General features: G+C 38.3%; 2 protein-coding genes across 5 annotated transcripts in view; one reads left to right on the plus strand and one right to left on the minus strand.

Moving 5' to 3' along the window:
- LOC139151398 (probable E3 ubiquitin-protein ligase MGRN1) overlaps positions 1-17118 on the minus strand; it is a 31740-nt gene extending 14622 nt beyond the window's left edge. For all 4 annotated transcript variants that reach the window (XM_070724173.1, XM_070724175.1, XM_070724177.1 and 1 more), the window contains exons 1-10: positions 16932-17118; positions 15650-15768; positions 13952-14049; positions 12752-12886; positions 11341-11458; positions 5978-6047; positions 5308-5471; positions 4417-4531; positions 1591-1638; positions 172-251 (exon numbers count right to left, since the gene is read on the minus strand). In XM_070724173.1, coding sequence (XP_070580274.1) covers positions 172-251; positions 1591-1638; positions 4417-4531; positions 5308-5471; positions 5978-6047; positions 11341-11458; positions 12752-12886; positions 13952-14049; positions 15650-15768; positions 16932-17019 — 1035 coding nt within the window. In that variant the 5' untranslated portion in view covers positions 17020-17118. The remainder of the gene's footprint in view (positions 1-171; positions 252-1590; positions 1639-4416; positions 4532-5307; positions 5472-5977; positions 6048-11340; positions 11459-12751; positions 12887-13951; positions 14050-15649; positions 15769-16931) is intronic.
- A 29-nt stretch (positions 17119-17147) lies between these two features.
- Positions 17148-19932, plus strand: LOC139151399 (UBA-like domain-containing protein 2-A). The gene is made up of 3 exons (XM_070724178.1): positions 17148-17974; positions 18134-18208; positions 18335-19932. Exons 1-3 carry the CDS (start codon positions 17867-17869, stop codon positions 18479-18481), a joined length of 330 nt encoding a protein of 109 aa, XP_070580279.1. The 5' UTR covers positions 17148-17866; the 3' UTR covers positions 18482-19932.
- The last annotated feature ends 7577 nt before the right edge of the window (positions 19933-27509 follow it).

The following is a 27509-nucleotide window of genomic DNA, read 5'->3' on the forward strand; positions in this document are numbered from 1 at the left end:
AGCACTCTGACCTGAAAGTCTGTGAAAAAAATTAGCAGTATCTATCCCAACTGATGTCCTAAGTCTACTGATATATTTGTGACTACCCTACCAGAAAGGTATGGTAGCAAAGTGTAGGGATACAGCTGCCATTTAGGACAGGCAAAGCAACTGCCCTGCCGCCGTACTTACCCCATTGTCCTCTGCATCAGGAGTTGGAGCTGTGCTGGTCTTTTTCCTCAAGGCTCGGATTTGCAGCAAGGCTCTGAAAGCTGGAAAAGGGAGAGTACTGAGTTATATAAAGCAACGAGTCTTTAAACCACATTGCATACTATGCTTTACACATACAGCAAATGGGAACAGGGAAAAACTTCCTTTTCTATCAATGTGACACAGTGTAATGGCCTGAAAACAAGTGATGTCGTAGAATTATTTGATGCTTCGCATGAAAGATACTTTACAATGTTACCATTTTTACATAGTTTATGACATAATGATTTTTCATCATATGTGCATTTTTATTCCTTTTCAGTTTAATAGCAAAGAAATAACTGTGTTTGTGTATCTACTATTCTGTGGAAAGCATGATGAAATAGGCTATTATCTTTTATGCAGACTCACTCTTGTAACCATACCTTTGTATTTAAATTTCTTCCTGAATTGTAGGAAATGATGAGTCATCAACATTTAAAACTTGGAACACTGTTAGTTTTGATGTTGCACATTTATATAGAGCTCATAGGAATCCCAGACTATCAGCTCCAGTCATAAGGTTTTTTTTGTTTGTTACATAAGAGGTAGCTTTTAATTAACTTGATTTTTTTGAGATGGAAATTTGCATATGATAGCAGGTTTAATTTATATCAACCACCATTGACAAAAGACACAAGAGAAATAGTTTCTTTTGTCCGTAGTTTTGAGACTCCCAAAACCCTACTACTCTCAGACTAGTGTGTGTATTGATTATCTTTTCCTGGGTATTGTCAACCATTGAATTCCGTATGACTGGTGCTATAGTTACATTGACCCAATGTCACTGAGTACAAGTATGCACATGATCTGAAAAGACAGGTTCCGATCTTTAGGTATTGTAACTACATGCATATTGTGAATGTTTTGTAAAGCTCTGCATCAACAACATCACAAGGTAAAGAAAGAGCCTTACGGTATCATCAGAACACAACACACAGATATAGATGAAAAGACAGACAGCCCAGTTTGTGCCATTACTCTTGATAATATCTTGCCTTGTAATGTTGAATATGGCAAAAATTTGTTCATTTACAATTATTAAGGGTTACACTAGCATCTACTAAACAATCAGGAAAAACATCAAATGATCAAACAACCAGACCATTGTACATGAAAATAAAGAACTTTGCACCTTTTGTGATGTAAGGTGTAGTCAGAGAAAAACAATGAGAGAAACAGTCAGTTAAAGAATAGCTTTCAGCTGCTGAATCTAGAAAATGCATTGAACTGACACCACTCATGACAAAAATTCACTCAGGTCAGACGGTTAGAAAGTTGTGTTCACAAGTCTGACGTGAACAGACCATCGAGACAAACCAATGATAGTTGTACTTGTCCCATAATTTGAGACATACTTACGGGCTCTGCATATTGGACAGCAGCTTGACTGGTATCTCAGGGAATCGGCTGAGAAAATCAAAACAGGAAAAAGCGAAAGTGAAATTCACCATTTTCAAACATACAGATATGTTACCATCAACCACAAAATAATAATGGCAAAATAAACAATAAATGCTCCTTCCATGATATTGTCAACTCTAGCTGCCCTCAATTCTGCCTCACAACCTACCCCGGTACATATTTAACTGATTTGTTACTTTTATTTGTCAAGTACATACTTACCAAGGCTACTAGTTTCTTTATTATTTATACAGATTTGTTTATTTACTTATTCATGTGGGTTTTTTCTATTTGCCAAAATTGGACATTTCATAGAAACGAAAAGTTTTGTGGAAATTTTGTTTTGTGGTTTCCCTACACTTTCTGCATTGAATCCCTAAACTGTAATTTAATGCCAAGTATTTAGCATATCAACACAACCTATATGAGTATAATCTACATTGTTATTGTTGAAATTGTATCCAAGTCCGGACTAGAATTCATTTGTGAACAATAAACAATGATCATTACACACATACAAGCTGTGTTGACAAAAAGAAAACTCGAAATTTCAGCATGACAAACGGATTAGGGTCAGACACGGTAGTTAATATACAGGAGCACAATACTGAAAACTTGCCACAAGTTACAGCTTATGTCCCTTTAAAGGTCTGTGAAATGGTCCCGTTCGTGTGACTGAATATCTTCCAGGGGGTCAATACTATTACACTCGAAACAGAATTGCAACCTAAAAGTACGCGCAAGTGTTAATTTTTTTGATATTTCTATGCGCGGCTTTCATGGGTCATTTTACAACACTCAGGTCACGCCCATAGCGGGGATAATGGTTGGCCGTCTGTGACGTCACTGGTGTGTTCATTTACATCGAATAGCGGTCCAACGCCGCCTTATCTCTGCCCGGTATCCGCTAACAAAATACTGTTCGCGCTGCCCATTTGCCACGTTCGCATCGAAATCCGAAGTGGCGAAAAAAAAATCGATCCTAATTCGCCACAGCGGCGACACTGATTTTTGTTTAAAAAATATGGTAAAATAAAGAAAACGCGTGGGTTTTTTAGTCTTTTGTTTAATCTGCGCTTCTCTCTCGGCGATTCCCAAAAACTGTGTCTACTTCCGTGTATATCATTGCGTTCTTTCCGTCGTACCTATTTGCAATCGAGCCAAGTCTCGCGAGAGATTTGACGTCATTTACTCTAGTGGTGTACAGCATGCATAAATAGCTCTCGCGAGAAGTGAAACTTACACACACGCAATCGAGCCCTCGCGATAAATTTGACGTCATTTTGTCTAGTGTACAGCGGGCATAGGAACGCTCGGTCGCGAGAATTAAAACTTTTGCTATACATAGCAGACATACGCATTTTAATCGAGGCAACAAGGTTCGGTGTTGCAGTTGATTTACATTGGGGTCTAGATGTTCTGTGTTGTGCATTTTAATCACGGTCTTCAACATTCCATGTTGCGGTCGATTTGCATCGCGGTCCTCGTTGTCCGGCATTCCCCCGGCCGTTGTTCTTCAATTTAATTGCCGTCCCAACGACGCGTTCCGTGTTGCTGTCGATTTGTATCATGGAGGACTCTACCTCAACGATTTGTATCGCGATCTCAACGTTCCGTGTTGTTGTTCGTTTTAATGGTAGTCTCAACATTCAGTGTTGCTGTTCATGCTGTTGATTTGCATTGCGGTCCCAACCTTCTGTGTAGCGAGTAGCGAGGCAGGCTCAGCCGAGGGACCGTGGCCGATCGTACGAACCAGCAGAGACAAGCACATTATGGTTCAAACACTCAACACTTGACGGGAACTTGAAAAAGTTTACAGTTGAGCCGTTCATGTTCTTGCCGCTGTGACAGCCACCAAAAGAACAACGTTCTCCCATAGTGAAGGAGGACACCGTGTCCTGATCATGTAAGCGGAAACTCTAGAAGTTACCCCCCGTAAGGAGCTTACGGAGGTGTGAATTACTTTTCTTCCCGTTATGAGATACGGCGTCGGGCAAACTTCGGAAAGCCGAAAAAAGTCGACTGGAGAGGCTCGGGGGACACGCCCACATTGCATTTTTCTTTTGCCATATTTCATAATCACGCGCGCTAAACGAAAAAAGAAATGAATGTAACTGTTTTATAGACCATCACTGTATTTCTGTGATTTTGCAACATGGGCATTTCACCAGACCTTTAAGGTGGAATGCACCTTGGGACAGATATTCGGACTATCAAATTATTACGATTCTTTTCTGATCTACCTCTTGTGGGGACTCATCTTAAAGCTCTTGGAGTAAGAACACTTTTCACCCCCCTCCTTTATAGTTAACTCAGGAAACGCAGCCATTTTGGAATTTCAAATATTGGTAAATGTTATGTACTTTGTTCCTCTAGTACTGAAGTTTGCACAGTGACCCAATTTTCATTCTTTGTTTAGTCAGAGAATAGTTGAAAGTTTCAGAGTGGGGTAAGAGAATTGTTGAAAGTTTCATAGCAGAAAGTTTGAGCAAAAGCATCTTTCACTTTCGAGGGGCATAAATTTTACGACAAGATAAAAGATGTTCTCAAAGCTTTCAGCATGCTGACTCACTCTAATTTTATTATTTCCATTTCTTGCAAAGCTTACCACCAGATTTTCATGCAGAGGGGATACAGAAAGTACCATGAAAGAATTGTACTTAAAATGCTCACGGCGAAACAGGAGAAAAGCAAAATTAGATGAGAATAAATGATTCAAAGCATTGAAAATGGAGATTTTGTACTGTTAGGGCAGTAAAAAGAGAAATCACAAATAGTTCTTACCACAGCCACTACACAGGCACAGATGCCTGCAGGGCAGTATCAACGTGTCTCTCAAATCACACATACAGATAACACATTCTGATCCATTGTCTTCCAGGAAATCATCTTCAAGCAGCTGTGAATAGACGGCGCAATGTGGAAAATTTACAGTCCTTGTCTACATGCTTGAGTAGCTGCCAAACCCAACGACTTTGGAAATAAACACCAGAATTTACCACACACTACATGCCTATGGTTCATAGGTATTGCCTCTAATGAGTCAGGATGGTGTGGTCTAGATGGAAAATATTACATCCACTGTCCCAGAACACACAGGTTTTGAGAGAAACGCAAGCACCTCAAACAATTTGTCTTCTGTACATATTATTATTACATGTACGTACAGTATATACTCATTTTTCAACAATAAAATTTGACCTGACACATACAAAAGCTGAGCTGACAATTTGAACATTAAAACATCTCCATATGACTTTAGAAGTAAAACAAGAAACTCTATTGTAACAATAGAACAAAAATAAATGGCAAATGTATTGTGAAATTATAACAAAATCAATGGAAAAATGCATTAAGAGTTACAGCTAATCATTAATGGAGATTCAAAAAATGGCCACTAGTGACAGAAATTTGTGAACAAAATACCAGATTGACCCTATTCTGACAATGCCAAACAGTCTAAAAGCATAAGTCCGGGCCATTCAAGCGATCTTTTTTCTCTGGTGCTGCAAAGAATCGTTTACATTTGAGTACACAGACAGAAGTGCCTGCTGGCTGAGAACAACCTTGGATTGACAGGTAAACACAACAGAACTGTGCTTCTAAAAGGAGTGAAAAGCCTGTTGCAACAATGAAAGGGATTTTTTGTCTGTGTGCGCAGACTGTGTTTAATACCTTGTTGCTTTCCAGGGCAGTTTTGTTCTCAATGCCGTAGATCTCCTGTAGCAGGTAGCACACTCCATCGACCATTTGCTTCTGCTTCAGGGGCTTCAACATGTAACTGCCCTCCGAGGTCTTCTCAAAGGTGGCAAACAGTATGTGAGAATGGCCTGCGAATTCTGTGAACAGAGATGGTGAAAAGACCTAGTGACGTGTTGCATAATGAATATACCTTCAGGATTTAACAACCACTCAAGAAGACAGGACTGCTGGGCTTGACATTTCTACGTTTCATTTAGATATCAAGATCACTTTTTATCAAGACTGGTAGGAGGACGAAAACAAGCTTTTTTCTGGGCAAAAGCATAATGGAAAACTGCACATATACATATTAGCGATAACTAAACTAAAATGCACATAAATAATTTTAAAATCAATCCTATTACTCTGTGGTTATACAGTCTGCCAAGACTGAATTGAAAGCATGCTAAATTTTTCATAGATTTGCACATATCTTAAGCAAATCCCACAAGTTTGATTTGATATTTATTCTGTCCAATGCTTATCAAATATCTGAATATGCAGATGGATCAAAATTACACAAGTTATCAGCAGCTGTTTTGAACTTTAATTTACCACAATCTTTTATGCAAAAATAAAAGGTGGAAAAAAGTTTTATACTCACCATCCCCTGGTTCTTCTACATTACACTGTATGACCATGGGAACACTGTCTCTGGTGGGGTCATAGTTCAGCTGAAAAAAACGAACATGGTAACTAATGGTAACTAAAGGTAACTAATGCAAACTGCAGGAGTACATTTTCTTTACTATTTTACCATGAGAGAAGTTGTTGAATTTGAAGTTGAGACGTTGTTAAAATTTGATTTTTAGTCCCAGCAAGAAGTTATGGGTTTGATTCTCATACAAGGTGACTGAGGTCCCTCACAAAAATGATGCAGTGATGCATGTTTTTCCACCGTGTGGAGCTTACAAGATATAACAATCCACATGAAAGCAATAAAATGGGAATGTTTGAATACAGTTGTAATTATGAAATGTAGCAAGATGATAAATTCCCTGAGTCAACAGACTGACATTTCCCAGCATGTGAAGCATACTGTCACAGTTTTCACATTTTGACTTTAGCGAGCGCTAAAAAAGGAGGCTGACACAGCCAGCTTACGTGTGATTTCAAGCATGCTCCAATGATACAGAAACAAGTTTCTATTTTTGGCCTTAACCACTGCTTTACATGTAATTTTCTTCCAAACAATCTCATATATGATTGCATTCTGTATGCTGACCTTCCACAGAGAAAAAACACTTGGAACCTTGGAGAAACCTTATCTCCCACTAAATTCATGTGTGTTCACAATGGAAAGGGGCATGCTGTTTGTTATCTTTCCGTTTTCTGGAGTATCACTGTGTTACAACATTGCTTTCACGGCAACTCTGAGTAAGGGTAAATATATGTACCCCAAAATGGTACAACTGCACAGAAGTGTGGTCACGCACGCCAGTGCTGTTAGGCAGCACAAAGTTCAGAGAAGCCTGATAGCTGGAATGATTCTCTCAAAATAAAGTTCAACTTCATGAACTGAACTTTACAAACTGCTAAGCCAATCAAAAAAAAAAACTTGAAAACTCTGCAGTACTACTCATGTCGCATTTACATGTGCATGCCCTTCTATACGCATTTCAATCCTTTTTCCTTTGTTCAGTGAAACTGATTGTGACTTTTACAGTTGGAGACAAAGATAGTCTCTGCACAGACAGCAAAAAAAAACCTTGATTAGTTCAGGTCAAAGTCCTCACAAGGTGAAGGACAGCCTGAAGGTCAAATGATGATGGCAGGAGATGACAATGCACTAGCCAGTTAATATACACACAAAGATAAATCAGTGCCACGGTAACCCCTACCTTCAACCTAAAAATAATCATTGATGACACAGTCCCCACTTGTTAATAGGTACTTTGATTACAGGTCCTCACAGAAGATAGAGTCCTCTTCTTTAGGTATGTGATAAAATACTTTTGAATAAATTCGCTTGATACATGTCTGAGTTGTAGTTCAGGACATGAAAAAATCGTAATAAATGGCCACATGGTGGCCATATTGGATCGTATCACAAAACAAATCAATGTGCATATGTATGACATAGGTCAATGTCCTTGTACCAACTTTGAATAAAATCGGTTGAGATATGCCTGAGTTATGGCTCTGTACATGAAAAAATCGTAACAAAATATTGGATTGTATCACAAAACAAATTGATGTGCATAGCTATGACATTGATCAATGTCCTTGTACCAACTTTGAATAAAATCTGTTGAAACATGCCTGAGTAATGGCTCTGTACATGAAAAATCATAATAAAATGGCCGCCTGGTGGCCATTTTGGATCGTATCACAAAACAAATTGACGTGCATATGTATGACATAGGTCAATGTCCTTGTACCAACTTTGAATAAAATCGGTTGAGATATGCCTGAGTTATGGCTCTGTACATGAAAAAATCGTAACAAAATGGCCGCACTGCGGCCATATTGGATCGTATCACCAAAAAAATTGAAGTGCATATCTATGACATTGGTCAATGTCCTTGTATCAACTTTGAATAAAATCAGTTGAAACATGCCTGAGTTATTGCTCTGTACATGAAAAAATCGTAATAAAATGGCCGCCTGGCAGCCATATTGGATCGTATCACGAAACAAATCGACGTGCATCTGTATGACATATGAAGTAATCCTTGTACCAAGTTTGAATGAAATCGCTCCAGGCATCTCTGAGATATCTGCGTGAACGGACGGACGCACGCACACACGCACGCACGCACGGACATGACCAAACCTATAAGTCCCCCCGGACGGTGTCCGTGGGGACTAAAAATACGCATGCAGACTCACAAACACAATTACAAAAATATTATTCCATTCACATGTAAAACTGGGAAAACATCAAAATCACCTAATAAAATTCAATACAAAATAACTGTATTACCTTGACATATTTATCACATTCAGATTCATCATACGATAATCTATGATTATGAAAAGTACCTGTTCATTTGCAGAAGATATATGAACAGCTGTCTGGCAGCTGCATTTTGTATCATGTTGTTCAGTTATATTTAGTGCAGTGATATATCAAGGTTTACAAATTCAACCAAGTATGATTCTCCGTTACTATTTAAGTTGATAGTGCAGAATTGCTGAACAGTAAAACTGCTGAAAAACTAGTTTAATATTTATTAGCAGAGAAACTGATACCTTTACAGTGCCTTAACTCTTAAATACAATTTTTTAAATTTCTGTATACCCAGTGTGTAGAATAAAATTCATTGGTAAAAACAAGTGGAGTGTGATCAAAGTACATCGGGAGAAGTGTCACGTATCACCCATACCCGAACCACGGCATTTATCAAAAGGGCAGATACCCGCAAACAGTTCTGTTCCGTGTTTTGAATTCTGTGTATCTGTGTTGACTGCCAAGTGGTAACAGGCAGTGACTGACTTGTGACTCTGCCCACATACCAAACAAGTCATAAATACTTAGCCCCTTGGGAAATACTTCAACCCTTGGGACAGCCTGCCATTTAGTACTTTGCTTTTTTTCCCCCACTACACCATGTAACATAATTGTTTTCTCAAATTTTGGAAAGTTACATTTTGGAAAAAAAGAGATTAATTTCAGACATGTTACCATATGTAAATATTATTCTCAGACTGAATGTAAAATATTCACAAGGAATACTTCTCTCATGTTTTTGAACTAGAAATAAACTGTCTGGGCTGGCTATTAACACAGTTAGTGTATATTGTTCTCACAGCAAGAAAAATTTTTGTCCTCTTCAAAAACAGTCCATGGATACCACGGATTGATTGTATCCATGGCATAGCACAATAACAAATTTGGAATGGTTGTAATTCACCAGGGACACTTTGTTGGGAAGCATGTTATGATCATACTGTTGTAGTTTCAATTATGTATAAACTCTACTGGTGGACCATCTGGCGATATGATAGTACACCAAAGCAAGCAAGTCTGTCTAGGGCCCTTTCTTTCTCTACTAACATACCATATGGCGATAAACAGAGCAATGCAAGCCTCAGGCTACTGTGAAACACTCACGGTAATGCTTTTTTTGCATTTTCTGAATGTCATTGCAATAGGCAGGTTTTTAGTTCAGCAATAGAGACACCCTAACCACAGTAAATGTAGGGTAAAGTTGAAATTAACAGCCTCTAAAATTTACAAATTAACAGACTTAGCTAAATCTACCTGAAAGGATGCTGGCTAAAAATACATGCTTTACAGTATATTCTTCAAAGGAGAAACTGCATTTACACACTTAACATCAACTCTATCTAAGCATTCACACATATTTTTTTTTTTATGCTGAAATCATAGTTTTGTGTATACCAAAGTCTGCTGTCACATACAACTAAATAAACCTATGTGACTTACAAAACTTTATATTGGGAAAAATGTTTACAACAAGGTGTGTTGATGGGACCTGAACGTGTACTCCATACAATTTTTTTTATCCTAACCAAATATGACTAATTCATGAGGGTGTTTCTAAACACTTGATTTTGTTTCAAAACATTCAGTTGTCTTTCTCTGATCATGTTTCTAATTCAAGCTCATGAGCGCATTGAAATTTTCATAGTGAAAGACACAAAGCACTGTACGACATCATAAAATTTAAGTATGTCTGCAACACAACATTGTTCCTACGACCTTTTGTTAGACATGACTGTTCAGTGACAAGGCTTTCATTGACACAAACTGTCACATACTAGGACCTTTCCATTGTCAATATTTCATGATCAACATGATCAGTTACCAGAACTTCTTTGACAGATCTCATTTCTAATATACTTCTGGCTTAAGGAATCATACAAAACCGAGCTCTCTAACATTTCATGATTGCTATGATCCTTGGAAACATGTTTTGTTGGGGTTTTTTGAATTGCAAGTTATCACTAAGTGTTTCTTTTTCTAGACTAAATGCTCATCTGGAAGGCTGGATCGATGCTTCAAAACAACACACCTGACCTCACTTCAACCAACTTTACTTTTACAACGAACATTGTTTTCATGACGGAGTACATTCTTGAACAAGTTGTTTATTTCTCATCTGTCAAAATCAAGGTTTACACCCCCCCTAATGAAGGGCTAGCCAAAGTTTGGCAAACACTGAAACAAGACTGTTTCTAACTGATTGGAAAGACCGCGCATTATCAGCTTAGACAGCCATTCAAGTATCACAATGTAGAAATGTACAGTGGTATTTCAGGTCAGTAATTCTCCACTCACAATAATATATACAACATACATATATCGTATGTTTTGCTTTGGTGATCAAATTATTCAAGTTTTACATTGTTCAACCTGACCCACCCCACTTTTCTGTTGACAATCCGCAGTGACACTATCACATGACAGCTTGTACCTCTAAAAGGAGGTCATCCAAAAGGTCAAGATACACGCAAAGCATTGAGATATACAGCCTGATTGTGGACCCCGAGAAAAGGTCATCAGGCAGCAAAAACTTAACCGGTTTGATAAACCCAACACATTTTCAGATATCCTATGTTAATCCGCATTTTCTCATCTTTTGAAAATAAGTTAAGTTTGCAATATATAGCAGATACCAGACCACAGATATTTCAAATGACATTTATCCTCAGATTTTTGGTATGACACCAGGTAGGCACAACGTCATCATTCAAATTGCTGTTTTGCATACATAGCAACAAGATATATACAGGTATGATTTACATTTCAAAAACATATTCAGTGTTTCTTATGATGTGAAAACTTGCCAGAACATATCATGCCCTACAGCAGAAAAGTGCTAGGGCATGTCATTTCTCATATGGACTCTCTTGGCTGATCGCTAGTTGTTGTGAATAATGATTCAATAAACTGCCACATTTAGTCCATCTATTTGAGCACTGGCCAAAGCAAGAACAAACATTTCCGAATTTATATCAGTGAATTTCTATGCACACAGAAAGCTAATGAATTCTCACCTCGTTTTCACTGAATTTCGAAGGATCAACAATGAAGTTTGGCTGGACAAACTGCTGGTTGGCACCTCTCTTGTAGTGGAATGTCTCAGATGTCTGTGTGGGGTCTTTTGATGTGAACCTGAAACCGCAAAAAGGTCAACGAATATGAGAAGAAATTTCCTTTCAATAAATAATGTATTTCAACAAAAAAATTGGTGTGTTCTCTATGATATACTACTGACTGAAGAAAATCCTCTCTGACATCAGAAAATGTACACATACTGGCTGGTGGGAAGAAATTTACAGTAATTCGTTCATTGAGTCTGACACTAGACTGTGAGTTAAAAGGCACTCAACAAAAAAAGTCTCTTTCCATAAATCCAAATCTCACATTTGATATTTGATTTCCAATCTTACTTTTACTTTAGTTTCAAGAATAGGACAGGAACATGGTGTGATACTTTGAACTGTTCAAGGCCCAAATAGCACTTATCTTTGTATTTTGCATGAAAAATATCCAATTTCACCTCCTGACATCTTAAACATTGTGAGCTACACAAGGATTGCCTATTTCACCCTGTACTCTAATATTTATAGGTGCAATATAGGTTTTGTATGTTCCCTTGATTTGATTTGAAATTCAAATTCAATTTTCTGACACCTTTTTCAAAACTACTACCCTACTCTTGCATATTACCTTTTGAACTATTTATTTTTTGACAGCAGTATGTGTTCATGAATTCAGAGATGCTATTTTATCACTGAAGCACTACTTTGAAATAATTTTACTGAGAATGCAAATTAATTTTCGCAGTCGCCAAATAAAGTGCATGTTGGCAGCCATACTGGGAAATGTATCCTGAATGACTGTGTAAACTAAAATTTACAGATACCCGTACATGTACACATACAAGATTAAAACTTACAGACAGATAAACACATCCTTTGGTAGGCCCAAAAATGTGACAAAGCCTATGAAAGCCAAGATCATGTGCAGAAAGTCAAACTGGATAGCTAATATGCCTGGATTAGTTACGCACATTTAGGTGTTATTGGAATTGAGGGATTTGATCTAATGGAGACTGTGTGCCTCTCCACTAATCCAGTTGGGAGGGGGAAGTATGGAATGAGATATTATATATGACAGCTCATCCTCATCCACTCAGTTTACAGGATATCATCAAATACAACATCATGTCATTGAAATTTTCAGTTGGCAGTCTAATGTCAGACACATTGCTATCAAAAGAAGCAAACTAGAAGTATAGCCCATCAAATGCACTGCTGATGGCCTCAAATGATTTAATGTTTTTCTCACAAAGACTTGACACGTTTGTCATAAGAACTTGCCACTGAGAGAAACACATCCTGTAGAAAGCTCTAATACAGGCCCAAATATTTCAAGTACTGAAAAGATGGGTGTCACACTTACATGACTTTGCCATTGTTGATATCCTCTGACGCAAAGTAATAAATTGTTATGCCCACTTTCGCTTCCGTATCAAATGTGAACTCTATAGTGTACTGGTGGTTGACTTGTTCTTCTCCGTCATCATCTACTGTGCATCTGAAAGAATGAATAGCCGGTCATTAGCCAAATGTCAGGTTGGCCATCAGCCAGATTCATCTCTCAAGGCAAAATTTCCCCAGGGAAAAATATGCAGAAACAACTATTGCCTTCATGGTACATACAAGGCAATATCTTCAATTGACGGGGACATAAGGAGTTCTGTGTACAACGTTAACAGCTGTTCAAAATTCTTACTTGCACTCACAAGGACAAAGATGAAGACAAACTATGTCAGATGAGATTAAATTTATAATACATTCTGTTAGTATTACATGTTGCTTGCAACAATTCCTAATGCTTCCTAATTTCTTTTTTTTTCTCCTGCTAATATGTCAGTGCTTAGACTCCATGAAATGTGAATTTTCTCATTGTTAGCTACACTACCTAAATGAAACTTAATTCATTTTCTGCAATACAGCAAAATTTGCCAATTATCAATAATTAAAGGACCAGTAATGCTAACTTTAGATGATTTTTTCCATTATTTTGTTTTTAATGTCAACCATAATTTCTTGTTCTATTCCCCAAAGCATGTTGATGTACACAGTATTAAGCTTGTCAACTCAGCCTTTACATATGTAAACTGTGTTATCATTGTTGACAAGTGAATTCTAGTCCAGATGAGAAGTCAAATGTAAACAATAACAATGCATTTGACACACATAGACGCTATGTTGACAAATGAAATAGTGGGTGTTTCAAAATTCTTTTGGGAGTAGAATAAAAACTTGCTATTGACATAAAAAATTGAAATAGTGAAAAAAATCATCAAAAGTTAGTATTACTGGCCCTTGAAGGTGACATATAGTGGTTTTGAATGAGTGAAAGTTTACACATTAAAATAACCTCACATTATAATATCAATACCATGAAATTAACCCAAACATTCACTGTAGTGAAGTCGTCGACCAAATACTTACAAAACCTATTCACTCAAACATTTCATTTCATTTCATGAGACAATATTGCACACCAGTTTAAATTTTACTGGTGCATTACATATTAGATATTGGTTATTTAAATCAAGTTGAATAATGCCACAACATATTAAATATGCTTTACCTATTTTCTTTCACTAGCTTGAGTGAGTCTTTCCTGATATTTACAAGACTCTTGAGTGTCTTTGTGGGTTCATTACTCTGCGGTGCTGGGTATGGAAACTGTTGAAAGACATAAATGAAAATATGGTGAGCGATAATAAAATACTGCTTTTTGCTGACCTCCTTTGTAAAGTGTGATTCTACACAGTTGTACGCCATGAGAGAACATGGTATGATTGACTCTCTCATACCTCTGAAATATTTATTATAGTTTTACATCATGTTGCTTCTGAAATTCTTTGTAAGTTTTGATGAAATAATCGGGCAAAGAAACCATTTTTTTGTTGGGGTCATTCTTGATTCTCAAATCTATCTGCCAACAAATTGTGTTCATTTGATGTACTGCACGCATACTCTGTTTTTAATGGTAGTTCAAATGCCATAAAGTGTACAGTAGTTTGACAGAACTCATTTTCCTAACACCAACAGTAGGCTATTAGGTGTGTGCATCTGTACAACAAATGGTTTGGCATATCCAACCACTTCCAACTAACAGTTTAACAAAATATCAGCCCATCGAAAGTGTCATGAATCAAAATATGCATATTTCTAGAACCTTTTATGAATACCTGCCATGTAAATATTCAGTTTGGCTTTGGTGACTGTGCACTTTTGAAATAAAATTTACATAGAGTGTGGAAACATTTCTGAAACACTGGTCAGCATTACTTCCTCGTTCTTATCGTACCTACATAATTATCACCTACACCTAAAATAGCAAACATGAAACTGTCCTACATATAAAGAGAATTATAGAACATTTGATTCGACCACCCATAACACTTCTGAGAGTAGAACTGTGTTTCCCTTAGTTTTTTGAAATTTGAAGTACATCTGACTTATTTTGACAAAGAACCAAACACACTTTGTTGATCTAAACATGGTGCGGCCACATACAAACATATGTGCTCAAACACAGACAATTTTCTTTTTAATTTCACTCAGGCATCATTTGTGACCGAAGATAATCATATCTGCTACATTTTAGTTTCAAATACAATGTTTGCCAGGAAAAAAGTGCAATTAATGGACACAAATGAAATATAATCTCTGAGTGTGAAGTTTTGCTTTTTAAGTTTTCACATTCAGGAATACAGCAGGAAATGTAACAATGAAAATAATGACAAAATTACTATGACTTAGGGAAATGGCTGTGGCATTTGGTATTTTCATTATCTTTGCTTCGCAAAACAAATTAACCTTCTCTTCCTTCTAAGTTCTACTTAGAGGACCGGTATGTTGAAATAAAAAGGTATTAGCCCGCAAACATAATGTGATGTGTAAAATTTGTCGTTGAACACTCTGGACTTCATAATTTAGAGAGGCCATAAAACTTCACTTCACAGACGAAACAAAAATACAAAAACATCAAAAAGATCAGCCAAAAGCTTTACAATATGTACCACACGATTTCCCAACCAAATGATACCAATAATTCATATATGTGAGGCATAATATTTTATGTATGCTAACACATAGGGCAAGGAGGCTCCAATGACCGACCTATGAGTCAACATACTCTCATGCATTGAGCACTATTGATTTGCCTTCCAACAATCACTGTCAAAATAGGCATCCTTTCCTGAGTCGAAAATAAAATTCATCTGAAATGACTGATAGCTACTTCACTGGGTATTATTGGTATTGTGGTACAACTTACCGGAGCTGGTCTACTGCCTAAAAAATTCAGATCTGAATTTTCTCCAAATAGATATGATTCTGGTTGTGCTGTTTCAAATCGCTGGCCACCCATCATAAAGTGACTGCCGAAGTAGCAACCTGAAGGAGTACAGAATAAAAATGAAGGGTACTCTAGGGTAAAAACGGTTAATAAAAGATGTGGAAATGCAATGTTGGTCTGTTCATCTCATGGTGAGAGAAGTGACAATACTTTTGACATATGAAACCCTACAAAACAGGCTGCCCATTTATGATTCCTGCTTTCAGTTGCAAGATATGTGGGTAAGAATTTGACATACCTGTTAATGCTTTCGGTTTTCAAGTAGAAATGCATAGTTCAACTTACACGGTGGTGTAGATCCTGTGAACCACAGGTTTTACAGGCAAGATTGCAGATAATGGACACACACTTCAGGTGATGCTTTCTCTGTATATCTTTTTTTTCTCACCAATCGAGGTGACAGGAAGGGCTGACTTCATTAAAAAGTAACTAGCACTAGGGATGCCTCTTTACAAACATCATTACACTTCAAGTAAAATCATTGCACTAACTTTTGATATTTCCCATTAATTTAAAATATTGATATGAGCTAAATAAAGGATCCAGTGAAGCATCCATCTTTGCTATCTTACTATTAATTGTCTTGAGAACCCTACAGGAGATTGCACACACCACTACCAACTGTGTAACCCGTATGAGGCTATTTTTCCCTTGCTTTTATTTATGTCTTTTCTTAAAGATTGAACGCTTTTACAGCGACTACGAGTTGCACTTGCAGCATACTATTTTCAAGGATTCCGTTACAAGCAAGTGTCGGAAGTGGAAGACTAATTCAGTTTCAGCATGGAGTTTAGCTCCATGGTTTCAGATACAGAAATTATACCATTGATTATGCAAAGAAAACGGCTTCATCCATACATTTGTGTATCCGCCTACAAGCCATTTAGTGATTTCAAGTTTAGTTATTTCAGTTAGATGTAGAAATTTAGTGACTTCCATGCTTTCACTTGAAAATAAGAAAGCTAAAGAAACTTTACCATATGCGTTGGCAACGGAAACACATATGTAATCAAACTAAATCACCCTTGTGTGGATCAACAACTGAAATACAGCTGAATTTTCGAAAAAATAATAATTGAGCCCGATAACGGACTGAAATGTTCAAGGATGGGTAAAGAAACGGATTTCATTACGTGACTGTGAACTACAAAAGGATGAACTCCAGACATTACAGTCTTCTTGTGTTTTACGTCTATCTTACCAGATTTCGGCGGGTATCTGTACGCCGAATTTGCTGCTATGTCAAGTTCCTCAACACCGGCATTCTGAGCACCAGTGAGATTACCCATTTCAAAGCGAAAATTGATCACAAAAAGGTGTACAGGTGACAATTGGTATATCTATAAGGTTTTGATGACCAATATGTGAGATAACACGGAAAAATCGTTGTTTCCAAGATGGCGGACTGTGACATCATTATTTCCCGTCATGCAATGTTGTATTTACAAACAAATTACTTATATTCAGATATTATCTCGAATGAATCATTCTGTTTGGGTTGATTTAAGCAATAAGCACAAAATTCGTTTCAAGCATCTTTATCTGTGATAGAGAAATATGGTTTATTGCCTAAACACTCTTCTTAGGTTGTATATCGAAAACATTAAACATCTACTGATTTCTGACAAATGTGTTTATTTACAAGCTCTGTGAAGAGGATGATGTCACATCGTTCGACTTCGATCCCCGAGACGTGGGAGGGGCACGACAGGAAATACTCTATGTCTCCCATATTTTCACGATATTTTGAGAACGAGTGTTTCTAAAACCATTTGAAGTGTATTAGTATTTAACTGCAATCCTTTAGTGAATACAACATAGGGCATATCTGATTTTTATGTTGGCAAATGTACATGAAACTTGGGATAACATATAGAGTAAGTGGGGGTGAATTCATTGCATAGAATAGCCTAACGTCACGACCGTCTGCGATGATTTATTTGCATATATTTACAACAGTAGGCCAGCCCTTTTTTCTGAAGCAGACCAATCATATTTAAGAATTAGAAAAATACTGGCGTCATCTGTCAATCAACTGGACCACCGACGACATCAACAACACCCGCGTGATCTGTGTTGTCGGCCAAAGATTTACATAGTTTTTCGAGCTACTTCTCCCACAGTTTTCTTGTGGAAATGGATGGCCTTAGAGAGCAAGTTATGATAAACCAGTTTGTGTTAGCTGCAGGTTGCGCAGCAGACACAGCAAAACAACTGTTACAGAAAGCACATTGGCAATTTGAGGTAAGAAATCTGTAAAACAACACCGAGAGGAAAATGGCGTGTGTTATGTATTTGTTTTGTTGCATCATGATACATTTGCATGGGCTAGTAACTAGTTCGTTTTGAATCCCTGAAGGACCAACGTCGAACCTTAACAGAAATTTTTCATTTTTCTTACAGACGGCGTTAAGTATATTTTTTCAAGGAGACGTCCTTCCTGGCTGTCCCCACCATTCACATCAAAATGGCCACGCGGTAAGTTCCCTACCGTACGATAATTTCAATGTTGTGTTCCAAAATGGGAATCATTAATATTCATAACATGGCCATCCCTGCTGTTTTTATCCTTCTGACCTGCTCATTTCTGCGTTCGTTTTCCAGCTTTGTACACCCGCCAACACACCAGCAACCCCACCAAATTTTCCAGATGCTCTAACAGCGTTTTCAAAGATGTCAACGACGGATAAAGTCATTGGCGGATCGCCGAAAATGTCATCGTCGCCAGTTGAAGTGGAAGCGCAAAGATAAACAAACATGGCGTCCAGTCACGAAGGAGAGAGCTAGTGTATATTGCAAGACGCATCCATTATATCCTGTAATATCGCACAAACCATAATAAGGATAATATCATTGCGTTATAAACAGACAAGACTGGATCTGGTGAAGTTGCGTTTTAGCGATTTGTGCCAAGAACGGACCACAATAAGATGGATTTTGATACGTTTTGTGACGAAACACTTGACACGGTAATTAGTACACGGTCGATATTTAAAAACCGCTAACAAAAAACCGTGCTGCGACGGGATGGATTATATGCGGCGGATCATAGACATTGGAGTCTTGTAATTGTTGTAATGACAGTAGGACTCGGAGTTTGCCTTTGATTTGTTTTCATACCAACAAAATATATTAATTATTGCGTAATCATGAAGTCATTTACACGTAGCGCTCACAACAAGGAGAAAACCCGTCTACATGTAATTAATTTTTGTGTTCTCAGGTTCTTTTTTGTACTTGTACGTTGTGTCGATTCGAGTATGTGAACAGAACTTTAGTTTAGGGCAGTCATTGCGAACAGTGAACCTACCTCATTGGTGTGGTAGCACATAGCATGAAAATTCAACCGAAGACGTTTTCACTGTATTGTTGTTGTTCTCATACTGTGTGTTGCCTGACCAAACCCCCTGAAGCAATTTCAACAGAGCTGTCCCTGAGCTGATTGAAAGCTGTGATGTTGTGTGACCCATGTCCACTGTTCACAAGGTGCCCTAGTCGTAGTGTGATACAAACAAAAAACGTATTCCTCTCATGTAGATTTACTATGTTCGGTAATACTTTGTATGATCGTTGTTTACTCTTTATATCTTTACTGCCGAGTTTTCTCAAGTGCTATGAGCAAAAGCTGCAAGTTAAAAAAAAACAATTATCAGTTTAAAAAAGAGGCAGATTTCCTGATACTATTATACTGAGTGAAAAATAACATTTTTTTGTACGTCATATTGTAACCTGAGAAATAATAGTTTTGTAGTAGAACATTTAGGACAGTTCTTCCCATGTGCACATTTTAGATATTTCATATGTAAATGTTATACACAGTAGTATATTGGTTTATCTCTTCATCATAGTTGTACGCAGTGATTATGAGTGAGGGTTACTACTAAATATTCACACGTCACTCCTTGTGTAAATCTACTATAAAAAAAGTCCATGACTTTGCATGGAAAATGTATAATATATTTGCTGGATAGTCAGGTTGTAGTGTAAATTTGTGTCTTTTATATTTTTTGGGTTGGAGAGCTTTATCTGACTGGCTTGTTTCACTTTGCGAAGTACAAGAGTACGAGAGACATTTAACAGACATAAAAATAGTAGTTTATTTTGTATTTGTTTGACAGAGATCGAAGTCATCCCTTACTACTTCATGAAATTATTCACATGACAAGAAATCTCATAATAAAACAAAGTAGAGTGAAATTACACATCACTGACTGAAGAATGTTATGTGTGGGCGACAGTGATATTATTAAATGGGGAAATAAGGGTGGTTAGGCTGTACATATGTGAGGTTAGCTGGAATTTACCAATCATTACTGGTAACTGTGGACTTTTCTGGGGAAGAGATTATCTTGTGTTGTGGTATGTAACTGAACTAAATGACAAGGGAATGTGGGGGAAGAAAGATAGGGCAAGTGGTTATCCAGTTGTCCCTGACGTGTGAATTAATGATCAGGAAACGAAAGTGTCCATTGTGTACTTTTATTTTTGCTTTTCATTGACAAAACATCTGCAACACCATAGTTTTGCAAAGTGTGGAAATTTTAAGTAGCCTGATTTAGGTAGTTGTGAGTTCAGTTATGAATTTTAGTTCTCTTCCAGAAGTTTGCCAATGCTACGCATGTAAGTTAGTGAAATTTTCCACTGCTACATATTTAGGATAGCTTGCATATGCTCATCTGTGATGGTTAACTTCACAAGTGAGATAACGTTTTCGAATTAGTTTGAAATTGATATGTGTGCTATTCGCAGCTATTATTCACAAAAGAGAAGGCAAGCAGTAATGATGACAAACCTGTCTCACACAGGATATGGAAAGCAAGGTAGAGGCCATATAAACAGGGTAGTATTGTTTTGATCATTCAATACTTATCAAAACTCTCGCTTTACTGGTGATGAGCATATTGTAATTCCTGTACCTTTGAACGTGTATGCACTGCCTGTTTGTTGCTAGCTAAACATTAGTGCCCTCTGTAAGAGTACGGTGGGTTCAACTGTACCCACATTAATCTTCATCAAGCGTGACCTATATGTAAGTACAGATTGGAAACAAACAATTTCAACCTCATAACCGTCTGTGAAAGTGGATCTGTCTCTTTTCTGGCTTAGGACCACTTTTACTGCTGTGAGAGACACTTTGAACTCTACAAATAGCAACATAACAGGACAGCTATCGCCTTTTTATGTGACAGAACTGGACCACAGCTGAAATAAATGGTCGATGATTAACAGCTTGCGATTGGAGAGGCAAGCGCGGACGATACTGTGAACTTTGTGTAACCTTTTCCAGCACCGTACTTTGGCCAAACCCCATTGTTTTTGTTGCTGCTTTCAGACCTATGTACATGAAAATAGGGGTGAAAGGGTGTGGTGGCTGTGATATTTCTAGGCAATCTTTCTGGTATCCATTGCAGACTCTGAGTATGGCAAACCTATCTGGCGTGTTCCAACATTCTTTCATGAACGTTATACCACAGAAGTATGTAGTCTGTACTAGTAGCTACCCATTGACACTCATATATATAGCTGTGTCAGAAATGTATCCGTTTTGAGAAATGTATGTGATCATCTACCAAGCCGATTAATATCTTCTTGCTGTGATGTATTGTTGAAAATATTTTGACCTCGTACACACGTGGCAGAGTCGCATATTCCGTAGAGGGGGAGGGGTAAAATGTACAGTTAATGACAAGATAGTATGATTGTTCGTTTAATTCTAGCTGGCGATGTTCATATGTACTTCCAGTGACAATTATGATCACAGCCCATACTGTAAATAGTTTCTCATCCTGCTGGTCGTTGGATTTGAAGGCTTGTTTCCTGTTTTCCTCACGTTATGTCTTGAGACAATGGAATGAAGTGATTCAGTCAAACGTCAGCATATGATCTGAAAGCAGCGTTTCTGGCAGTACACCATTATAACAGTTGACTTGTCCCGTCGTCCCAATAGGCCCCTTCGCTACCGCCTATGCGCTTTTGTTATGGTTAATCCTATATTGTTGTTGTCGATGTGGTTGGGCCGATTTGAGGGGAACGGGGAGATGACTGAAAAGGGATTTATTCAATTCATCACTTTGTACTTGGAAGTTGGAGACCGGCAACGTCCGGGTCACACGGCCTGGCTAGGTAGTATAGGAGGAGGGTCCCTGCCAGAATAAACGCCCCTTGGCTGACGAAGTTTGGAGACCCGGGGACAATCTAGGTACACACTCATCGTTTGTGAAATGGAGGGCGTGTTTCGTTAAGTATTTCTTGAAAATCAAAGTTGCTTATTTTGACAAACTTTTCCACAGCATAACGCCCATATGTCTCAGGAAAACAAGCACAAACAAACTACACCCCTTTACTGGGCTGGAGAGATTGAGCCCCTGGCAAGGTCACACAAACCGCAGGCAGGAAGAAGGAACGCTTTGAACAGGAACTGTTCTGGGTCTATCAAAAGATAAAATGCAACGAAGCTTTTCAAGGTCACATTTGAAGGTCATTCCCTGTATAAATTCCTAGACGGATCTTGGGTCCCTCTATGTGCATCAGTTTACACTGTACACAGTCGTTAAACTGGTGTTTTTGTTTGAAAGCATAAATTTCTCTCGTGTCACTGTTTAGCGAATCTCTCCCCTTCGAGCCAAAGGGGCTCATAATGACGATGAGTAAACCGATTTCAGTGATTTGTGATCGAAATTGTTTTTAATTCAGAATGGTAGCATTACATAACGTGTGATTTGGTTGTAAATGGGGCGATGTGCGTACCGAATGAATGATCTGCACTCACGATCATGCATTCAACCCCTTGGGAAATTGCAATGAATATTGGTACGTGCTATTTTGTTCAATAACAGGCCCCAGAACGAGACAACCCGTACTATTTTCAAACATTTCACCACGGTGACAGAAACCACACTCAGAAGGGAGGATGCAAAACCCTCATCTTCATTGATACCACACTGATACACGCATATCATTATCTTATCAACCGTGATCATCTACCACAAATTAATTATCGCCTGGAGATAACGTCATGAAAGTATGATATATTGGTCGATTTCTGGGAAAACACAAGTGACTTTGCTGTATCAAAGGCTGGTCTCGACATGACAATGAATTGCTAAAGAAATTTAAAATATTTTTGACTGCATAAACAATCCGTAACGTGCCTGTTCATATTACGGGTGTTGTTATTATTCATTATGCCGGCTTGTTGTCAGTAATCTGAATAAATGGGTTATAGTTGAGGCAAGTCAAAGGGATTCACTGGATTTTACGGGAGGGGGTAGTGAGAAGTGAAGCGCTCTGAAAATACGTCGGCCTCCGCCAGGTAACTGTAAACATCCATCCGGCAACTAACTAGCACCCATCGGAATTCCCTTCAATTACTCAGCTGTTGCATTTGACGTCAACACCAACCACCGACTGGACTGTATCTCAGAAATCTAGGAAGGCGCGCAAGTCAGATTTTTAATCACAATTTATGCCTGAAAAAAATGACCAACTTATTTACGCCAATTCACTTCGGTTCATTAATTCCGACCCCAACCCATTAGTAACACCCTTAAATTATACGTTTTCTTTTTCTCTTCAGCTCTCTGTTAAGCTCAAAACATATTTTATCTTTTTTCGGTTCTTCAAACAAAATCCGACGCAAACTCGGTAAGCTTATGTTTTTTAGTTCGAGGCTTCATCGGTCATCGACTTAAATTTGAAACGGTGATATTTTTCTGGAGAGCCTTCAGCTGTTGCTTCAAAGAAGCCAGTGATTTTATGACGTTCCCTCCCCCCTTTTATTAGTTACGTTCGGTCCCCCAAGAGCGTTGTCTAAGCACGAGTTTCAAAACGTGAAAAAGGCATCGTGTGATGATGATGATGATGTAACCAATCGTAACAAGCAGGGATTGGTCCGCACAAAGCGATATCACTGCTGCATTCATGATCGGGAACAGATATTCGGACTTTCAACTTTTGCTATAATTTTTTGATCTATCGCATGTGGGGGACTCCTTTTGAAGCTCGTGAAATAAAGTTTTCCCAGTCCTCTGTGAAAGATTGAAAATTTTATCCCCCCCCCAACTTAACACAGGGACGGCCGCCATTTTTAATTTCAAATGTCAGAATAAAATGGGGTAATTTGTTTCTGTAGCACCAAATTTTGCACAGTGACCCTTTAATGTTTATTCTTGATTTCGAAAGGGAATAAATTGCTTATAACTTTATCCTAACGGAAAGTTTAAGCAAAAGTTCACGACTTTCCCCTTGGGAGTGCATACTATACAACTAGTACATCATGAACTTGAGAGTTGCTTATAATACTGACATCGCGTGACTGATTGAAGTAGACCTGGGGATTAGTATGATTAGATGTTCCCAAACTGTGTTGAGGGGAAGGGTAGATAAAACCGCAGGTTTTTTTTGAGGGGGAGACAAATATAACAAGTGCGTGAGAATGGTCGAATTCGGCGTCGATCTCTTGGGAGGGCCACATGTGTTCGTGTTGAGTTGACAATGTCACTGTAGAATGGGAAATCATGCACTAGTTTGCCCCTTTCAGTGTCACCGTATAAAACATAACCAAAGCACCGAGGGGAGGGGATCAGTGGATTTCGTTTATTCATTCCTATCAACTCTCTTTCCAAATCCCAAGGATGTCGAAAGTTTGTGTACGGTGGCCGCGCTCAACCGTTTGAAAGCATGCATAAAACATAAGTATACATCGGATGATGTTTCGTCTTGTTTTGTTTTATTTTTTTCATAACGCCGAGAATTTTTGTGAGAATAACGGATCCGGAAATACATTAACATCACAATCAGCTTTACGTTTCTCATCTAAATTGTATTTAAGAAGCATCGAGAAACAGTGACCTTGACCATGGAGCTACTTTGGTAGCTCCATGCCTTGACCATAACCGGAGCGAACGGTACAAGTGGGAGAAGATTAAGCGTTTTGCACCAAGGAGAAAGGACACATGATATGGCAGTGTTAGACAGATTTATCCAGGATGAAATGACTCATCTATCCCGGCCCTTAAATAGCAAACATGAGTAAATAATATGGATCAGGTCGAAAGGACGTGTCTCTTTGTGCAATCATCTTCCGGTACCTTCATGGTGCAGTATAGTAGTCGACATGTAGTAGTTGTATATAGTTTGACATTTTCGCTCATAGTTATCATACCACATACCCCATTACATCAGTATACCCGAAAACGGGCAAACGTGCCAAACAATGAAACGTAAAGGAAGCACGTGTACGCAGGTTTGTGCCATATAGCACAACAAGATGGAAACATTCAAGCTGAAGCTGTCTATTGTGACCTGCCTGTATAGAGTGTTGGAGGGAACTCATGAAGCAATTCATATTCTGCCACCCCCCCCCCCCCCACCCCGCCAGTAAGCAACAAGATGGAAGCACTCAACACAAGCTGGGGTTGTCTATTATAACCTGCCTGTAGAGTGTTGGAGGGAACTTTATAAATAGCAAACACTCATGAAGTAATTCATATGCTGTAACCTCCCTCCCCTGCCAGTGAACAATTGCTAATTGGTATGACCCTTACTTCTGGATCAGGACCTCTATTAGTATAGTAGCATGACCAGTAGATCTCTTTTTCCCTCTTATCTTTGTCGTAAACAAAGTTGCGGTCGTCAAATCAGACTTGTCCAATGTCCAAGAGAGATATCCAGATAATCACTAGATCGCTCACAGTATACGCAAAATGTGATGCAATGTCCATGAGGGTGATATTGCTGTTGCAACGTGATAGAGAGATTGCAGGTAACACAGTTGATTGCACCTTTGCATGTGTTTGTTCAAATCGATTCAGCAAGGTGTCGACACACACAAGCCACATGTACAAGAATGCAATTTTCAACTCCTATCTTTTAATGTTTTAAAAAATCTCTGTCTAACCTTTGTCACTCATTTTAATAAATGCACGGTATCTGTGTTGTAGGTGTGAGTCCCAGCTTCTTTTGGTGTGATTAATATGCGCCCATAGTTCTTGATGGATTTTCCGGGTATTTTTCCAGAAGTGAGGGGAAAAGTTTTGTCGAGTTTGGCGTTTTTACGGCGGAAAGTTTGATAACCTCAAAGGGCGGTTATGTACGAGTAATACTCAAGATTTTCATCCCCTCCATAATACCTCCCCTTTCTTCATAATAATCATAAGTTATTGCAAAATAAGAAACGGTACTAGCCGATATATTGACTAATAGAGCCACATCTCAGCCGGCGGGAACCAGCGAAGTTTGCACTTACCAGATCCGTATCCGCCCAAAGTTGGCCGGAAGCCAAGGACATAGTTTTGTCATCAGATTTCAGAAAATTTATGGAGTGTGCGACATATAGTGGTGCTACTGTTGCGTTTCTGTTTTGGTTTTGTTTTCGTTTACTGAAGACCCGCTCTTGGTGTCAAGTTTTAATAGTTCGTGCCAGCGCCACGCATGACTCCCAATAAGTTGGAGAAAATCCACGGCTATTGTTACATTGAGTGATCTCTGTTGTGATTAGGGAAGTTGTTGTTGTGTATACGTTTGGTAAAATGGAGCGGAAAGTGCATTGAAGGGTAAACACGACCATGACTCTTGCCTGAATGTCAACAAAGTCACATGGGCGATGACGTCATTCTATGTTTGGTACCAACGTTTGATTTGAGTCTACTGCATGCGCTGTGCAGATACCACAAGAATATCATGGCAAGTTTGCTAAATGAGATACAGATCTTCTATATCCATGACATCTTTGTTGCTCTCTCCTCGAACTATCTAAACTTTTATAAAAACAACTGCATGCGTATATCATGTCTATAGTATATGGGAGCATGATTTCATAGCCTTTGACAACAAATCTACAAATATTTTCTGACAAGACTCTCCCTCTGAAAAGTAATTTCAATCAAATGACGTCTTCTATCAGGTACCTCTCAATTAAGTGCCATACAAACAGTTAGAGACATTTTTGTGCCCTCAGTAGTGAGACTTCTTCACCATTTTGCAACCAGATCCGTTGTTGAGACAGCTGCTTTATTGGTTACCGTATCGCTTTTACCTGTAGTGTCGTTCTTCCAAGTGTTGTGTTTGTTGTTTGGCAATTTTGCTTTTAATCGACGTGATCAATCGGTGTTGTGTTTTAGTTATCACTGTGTACACAAATGCGCATGCCCTCTTTTATGTGGGATTAACAAAAGATAGTAATAAATAAATATATTTCAAATAACACACGTACGGTAGCGATTATTTGTGTACAATTAGCTGAAATAACTATAGCACGGCCAACCAAGGCTACAATTATTGCAGATGGTGTACAATATACGCCCACGAACCTCTTGAACCGATCTGAAGAATTACATCGTTCACTTACTGTACGTTGACACTTTTTACCTAAAGTGTGCTGTTTTAGGAGATATCTTTCATAGAAGATGTGACAGTAACAAGTTACTATTTCATTCATTGGCACACTCGAAACGAAAGCTAGGCAATCGCTGGATATTTGAAGGATACCAGGTGTGGCGATTCCTTCGAGAGCGACTCTTGTTTGTTTCTACGTCAACGGGGGTCGATTTAAGTTTAACATTTGCTCGGACAGTGAACTCAACAGGGATCGACCAACAAACAATAGCGGTATAGTTACGGAATCAAACACATATTCAACACAGAAAAAATACATTTAGAAATATTGCAATCTTGCTGCTTTTTGCAATAAAATATTGCATAAATTTGAGAAAGGGGAAAAGTGTTGACTTTGTTTTGAAAAGCATGCACTCTTTGTAAGCTCCGGGAAATATATCAACCT

Source organism: Ptychodera flava, chromosome 15 (genome assembly GCF_041260155.1).
Source record: "Ptychodera flava strain L36383 chromosome 15, AS_Pfla_20210202, whole genome shotgun sequence".
Taxonomy (NCBI): Eukaryota; Metazoa; Hemichordata; class Enteropneusta; family Ptychoderidae; genus Ptychodera; species Ptychodera flava.

Coding starts and splice junctions, on each gene's coding strand:
- LOC139151399 (XM_070724178.1), top strand. CDS start 17,867: ATGGATGGCCTTAGAGAGCAAGTTATGATAAACCAGTTTGTGTTAGCT. Junction 17,975..18,133: donor AAGCACATTGGCAATTTGAG/GTAAGAAATCTG, acceptor TTTTTCTTACAG/ACGGCGTTAAGTATATTTTT. Junction 18,209..18,334: donor CACATCAAAATGGCCACGCG/GTAAGTTCCCTA, acceptor TTCGTTTTCCAG/CTTTGTACACCCGCCAACAC.